At 36.0% G+C, this 6,269-nt stretch overlaps 1 protein-coding gene across 1 annotated transcript; it reads left to right on the forward strand.

The window, feature by feature from the left end:
• Window positions 1-670: 670 nt before the first annotated feature.
• Window positions 671-6,245, forward strand: LOC108743863 (A disintegrin and metalloproteinase with thrombospondin motifs 7-like; the record flags this gene model as incomplete). Its single annotated transcript, XM_018479461.2, has 14 exons — window positions 671-706; window positions 1,080-1,294; window positions 2,221-2,370; window positions 2,640-2,786; window positions 3,016-3,256; window positions 3,315-3,524; window positions 3,644-3,749; window positions 3,811-3,932; window positions 4,158-4,278; window positions 4,341-4,467; window positions 4,539-4,659; window positions 5,518-5,777; window positions 5,839-6,121; window positions 6,182-6,245. Coding segments are annotated over exons 1-14 (2,203 nt in total), but the record flags the coding sequence as incomplete, so codon positions are not given.
• Window positions 6,246-6,269: the final 24 nt, after the last annotated feature.

A 6,269-nucleotide genomic window follows, 5' to 3' on the forward strand; every position in this document is an offset into this window, starting at 1 on the left:
TACGATTATAACTATTTGAACGTTTGGGTTATGTGGAATCAGAATTTTTAGTAAAAGAGCTTTTGTAATGTTGTAGAATCCATTTATTAAAGGTGTTGCCTGTTTGGCCTACATAACAATCTTGACAACTTAATAGATATTTAAAGGCTTGAGCTTGAACCATTAAGTGCATTACATTTATTTGTTATTTTGTAAACAAATAATTTTTGTTAAGTTTTCCGAAACGGACAAGACAGAGGGTTATGTATATAGGTATATACACATAGTTAAATATATAATCGCCGGACAAGGACACATTGAAAGGAATTAAGGAGGGCCCTTTACACCGCCTTTCATATATCATTTGAGAAATAATGTCAACCATTCATTTCCTGAATTCCTTCGATTTAATTTCGTCTCCGTCAGACACAGGAAAACAGTTTAGTCGCAAAAACGAAGAAAATATATAAATACAATTTTCGGATACGTCCTTGATGCTTAGTCCTCTTTGTTTTTCAGCGATGTAGAAATAACTGATCCCATAACTCCTTAAAATGTAATGTAGACATGCAATATGCTTAAATATTAAAGGAAAATGAAACTAATTCTTGATAAAGCAATAATTGACATAAATTGGTAACTGCAAGTAAACTTTTGTTAGCACATTCTATCAAAAATATCCATGGGAAACATGTGTTGGAACGATTGTTATTACCTTCGCTCCTTCGTGAGTAGGAGATGAGCATGCAGCTTTAAGGTCCTTGTACGTAATAAATTTTCTTGGTAGAAGCAATATAATCCAATTGGAGTTCCTTCAGTTCGTTGAAAAATGATTACATACCTATCTCATCGTGTATATTCGTCCTTTGCCATTTATAATCCTCGAGACTTGTTGATATTATACTTAAATTCAAATTTTATTTTCTGAATCGTTTTTAAAACAGATAATTTCATAGATATCCTTTATCAAATATGTGTAATATCTGCTCTTGTTTTCGCTGATCCTAAGTAGTTGGTTGGAGATGCTTTTGTAGAGCTATTTTTTTGTTGGTTTCACTTTAAGTATCTAAATGTATATATCTAAAAAGGATTATTAATAGGTGGCAGACTATTATCGAGATTCATCATCAGGAAATGAAATGGAATTAACCGTTGTTAGGATAATTTATTTAGAAAAGGAGGAATTGGAAATGGATTTGAGTATTAGTCCAAATGCTGAGCTCACGCTGGATAGTTTTTGCAAGTGGCAAGCGAGTGTTAATGTCGATGATATAAGTAGTCCTTACCATCATGATATTGCCATTTTATTGACTAGGTACTTGAAATTTTTCATATTGTTTAGGTACCGTATTATTTCTTTGTGTAGAAAAACTGTTAGGTAATGATTTTTTTTTACTTTTGGTTTTACACAAAGTTTTAGAGCGGATGGGTTTATCATTTTTTTTTAATTTGGACCAGGGTAGACGGACCCGGAATCGAACCGGTGTCCTCCCGAATGCTAAGCGATGGTGTAAACCTCTAGGCCATGCCGCTCGGTGTAAGCCAAAAGCAGTTCGGGAATGATCAGTTAGGTATAATATAACTTCAGAAGGAAAGAATGTTTGTAAAGCGTTTATCACGAAAGTAAAGAGTGTAGTATAATTTTCATCTGACGGTCTGATCCTTTTTCTAAGAAATGTAACTTTTTCAAAGTATTTATTTTCCATTGTGAACGCTATAGAAAAGTTGAGAGGGAGAAGAGCCCTATAGGTACGTTTTTTTACGGCATTTAACAAAATGTTCTCTAAATCGAGTTAGAAAGGAAAAATAAAATGGAAAATTTAATAACGCAGCTTTGACGTGCTCTCTTGAGGGCAATATTTACTTTATCCAACCTTTCAGTTCCTTTTAACTCATATTTATGAAAATTGTAGGCTCAACGCTCAGCCTTTTCTTTGATTCTGATTGATAATAAATTCATTTTTTGATAGATCCTTGGCGATTGCATCGGAGAAAAGATATTTATCTGAAATTAGACAAATACAACATTTTTTTGCCTTTAAACATTCAATATATCACTTTTAATATTAATATTATGCATATGAAACATGGAAGACTATTAATAAATTTTTATACTGCAATCCTGGCAAGGATTTACTTAAACCGTTTTAGGATAATGGGTGTAGTTTCGCAAAACACATTTAGCTTTTCAATTATGTATTGGTTTTAGAGTTGAACATTTAAAACTTAATGATTTGTTAGGTATGATATCTGCTCAGACAATATGTCAAACTGTGGACTATTGGGCCTGGCTCATGTTGGCACAGCTTGTACGAAAGATCAGAACTGTGGCATTAACGAGGATACTGGACTCAATCTGGGAGTCGTTGTGGCACATGAAATGGGTCATGTGTAAGATTTGCATAGTTATTACTTTCAAAAGTTTACTTAATATGTATACATTTTCGTCCATTCTCCAGGAAGGTTAAATAATATTCGCATAGAAACAGGTCTTGGTTTTCACGACAGCAAAATATTAAACACAAATGATAATATTGCTTATCTATCTGTCGTTTTCAATCAATACAATCAATAATTTGTAGTTGTTGATTTGATCAACATCATGCTCATAATAAAATTATTAAGGTGGTGATTTCTCAAATATTTATATCTATCTTTAGCATGGGTTGTTCTCATGACGCAGAAGATATTTCAGGATGTTCGTCCAAGGCAGAAGATGGTTCATACCATGTGATGGCCCCATACGTTCACTCGCATACAAATATTTGGTCCCCATGTAGTAAAAAGTTTATGACAACTTTGTTCGAGTAAGATAACAATTAAATATTTTCGAAATTCCCGTTCAACTGGCCTCTCTATCAAACCCATTGTTACTGTACCCATAGCTTTGTTTTTGGAACTCGAAATGTTGTTTTTATATTTGCTATACTTTTGTTTTCAATTGGTTTCCATCTATGTAAATATCTGTATCTCTTTCGTTGGTTATTTCGATTCCTATTCCTCTATTCAAGAAAAATGATGTTATTCAAATTCAAGGAATGATCTAGGGGAATGTCTGAACGACAGGCCTCAAGAAACATTATACAAATTCGCTGAGATGTTACCTGGTTCGGTCTATGATGCTGACTATCAATGCAATATGATATTCCCTGGATCAACGTTGTGTCACCAAGAACCAGAGAACATTTGTAAGAGACTTTTGTGCAAAACCAAACCGGATTCTTGCACTACGTTGGGCGAACCTCCTGCAGATGGTACAAAATGTGGAGAGAACAAGGTGTACCTTTCTCTTCCAACAAAATTTTTGAAATCGTTTATTTATCGGTACATTTTAGTGGTGTTACAATTTAAAATGCATCGAGGAGGGGACACGTCCTGATGCAATAAACGGTGGATGGGGTGAGTGGAGTGATTGGGGAGAATGCTCTGTTAGTTGTGGCGGAGGTGTTTCGTATTGCAAGAGACAGTGTAACAACCCTGTGCCAAAACACAAGGGGAGGTACTGCATCGGAATTAAGAAGAAATTTAGAATGTGTAACACCCATGTAAGACAATATCAAACAAAATCTTCCATCTTCTAAACTTTCTTCACTTCGTCTTCTTTCGCTTGGATCGTTCTTTCTCTGGTTAGGACCATCCATACTATATCATTTGATCGTTCTAGCCCTGTCCTTCAGGTACAAAGTCCTTTAGGGCCCAACAGTGTAGTGAACATGATAGTAAACTGTTTAATGGGAAGTTATATACTTGGATCCCATACTATGAATCCGGTGAGGAAGTTCTTTCAATAAAGTTTCAGCTTAAGTGAGTCATGTCATCAATTTCTTCTAGACGATCCTTGTGGTTTGTATTGTATAAACGAACATTTCTTCAGCAAATTGGAACCTCGCGTAAAGGATGGCACCAAGTGTAGAAGTGGCTCAAGAGACACTTGTATTGGGGGTGTTTGTAGGGTGAGTTTTGGTAACTGTTTTGTGCATCAGTTAAGGATTAGCAAAGGAAGTCCAGCACCAAGACTGTCCCAATATTGATATCGGCCTTGGTCTTGCTTATTCGGTCTTGACCTTGGTCTTGCTCAAACACCTCTTGTCTTGGTTTTGGCCTTGGTCTTGTATTTTCGAAAGACCAAAGCCAAGACAGTAATTACTAACAGTTAATAATATTGTACATATACTTAGAAGGTTGGGTGTGATTGGGTTTTGGATTCTGATGCGGTTGAAGACATTTGCGGAGTTTGTAAAGGTGATGGGACTCAATGTAAGATTGTCGAGGAGGTTTATAAGGATCCTCCAGGGAACGGTAGGGTTTTCCTTCTTGCTAGATAATTTGAATGAAATATGAAAATTGTTTCTGATCGGTAGATTATACGAAAGTCATAATGATACCAAAAGGAGCAAGGAATGTTCTTATAGAAGAGCTCGATCCCTCAGAAAACACTATCGCTATTAGTTCAGCTGACGAAAAGCATTTCTTACTGAACGGAAAACAGTGGGTGTCATGCTTCAATTAATGCATTATTATTGATTATTAATTTATATACTCATCTAATTATTGTTTAGTATAGAACAATTGGACGGTGATTATAAAATGGCAGGAACCCAAGCTATTTACAGTCACCCTGAACCGGAGAAAGAGTTGTTGACAATTTCTGGACCGTTACAAGAAGAATTGGTGTTTTTCGTAAGTTACAATGTTGCAAAGATTTAACACCAATTGCGCCATAGAGAGAGAGAGAGAGAGAGAGTGACACAGACATAGAGAGGGAGAAATTTAATCACATTAACGTAACCTTTACAACTACACCCTACGTTCCATGCACTTGCTCGCATATGACAAAGGTTGTTGACAATTAGCACTACTAATAGAGTAATTAGCCCAAGAAGGGGTGCGATAAAAGGGGAAAATTAAACAGGTTGAGAGTCGAGAAGGAAATACAAGTGAAGGAATTTTGTGCGAACTATTTGACGTAATTTAACAACGGAGCAAGATTCCTTACAATAAGTCGTACAATTAATTGAAAATTCACGACTCAATTTAATATTGAAACGTGCACATTGCGAGACAATTTGACGGGAACAAAATGAAAATTTATTGTCCTTTAAATTTTTTTTATAGTACAACTTTCAACGTCTAATCGTTGTCTAATGGTACGCCGATTCAAATAGCGCTCTGCTTTAACATTCTCTTGAAATTGTTGTTGGAAATTAGGGCAAGGGCGACGTCTACTTGCGGCACTCCCTCTGAAATAAGATGGATGACAGAAATTTATAAGCCAAATACTTTCTCTTCTCTCTCAGATGACGAACTCCTGCCGGCAGTGCAGGACCTCTTGACTTATAAACAAATTTTCGGAGGAGTTAATGGATGACCTATCGCGATCCTACTATTAAAGTTCTTTCGACTTCTAAACGACGGGATAAAGTCACATTCTTTCAATATTTCGACTAAAAATAATGTCTACTTCACATTTTTTACCACCAAAGTCATGAAAAACCTTATAGATATAATAAGTTTAGGAAAATCTTGGTGTTTTTTCAGGTAGTGTTTTTTAAAAAGGAAAATGTGGGTTACAAATACAAATGGTCTGAACCAAGATCACAAATTTCGTATTTACCCCGCTACCACTGGGAATTTACTGAATTCGAATCTTGCAGTAGTAGATGTGGTGGTGGTATACAAACTGCAAGGCCCATGTGTCTGGAAGAGAAGGCAGGAAGGGTTGATGAGAGCTATTGCGACCCCGTTGATAAACCTCTTCCTAAGACACGAATTTGTAATTCCAATCCTTGTCCAACAAGGTACAAAACATGTGCCTACAATAAAATGATACTGAAATGAAATAGAGAATATAATTTCTAGGTGGAAAGTTGACAGATGGTCTTCTTGTTCTGGTTGTAAATTTCGTTCTGGTGTGAGGTCTAGATCGGTTACATGTGTTAGAGACGCAGCTATTGCTGGTGAAGATGACGTGGTCGTTGAGGATTCTGAATGCACAGGTGTTAAGCCAGCTTCAAAAGAACTGTGTAACAGTCTTAGACCGTGTCTGAAATTAAGGAAGCGTTCTGATGAGCTACCTGAAGATCAAACCGAAGAAATTTACCGCCAGACAAAGATGCCGTCACATTTTGATTCAAAACCGATGGTAATGTAACAATTTTTAGGGATAATACTCCTGTTGTAGCTTCTAGGTCTGCTCTTTTAGGGGTTTTATTTAGTAACATTCAAGGATTTTAATCGCAAATTGTTGCAAAAGATGAGAAAGGAAGGTAGTGATAGAAGAAGAAATTTCA

Source organism: Agrilus planipennis, unplaced genomic scaffold, assembly GCF_000699045.2.
Source record: "Agrilus planipennis isolate EAB-ADULT unplaced genomic scaffold, Apla_2.0 scaffold1259, whole genome shotgun sequence".
NCBI lineage: Eukaryota > Metazoa > Arthropoda > Insecta > Coleoptera > Buprestidae > Agrilus > Agrilus planipennis.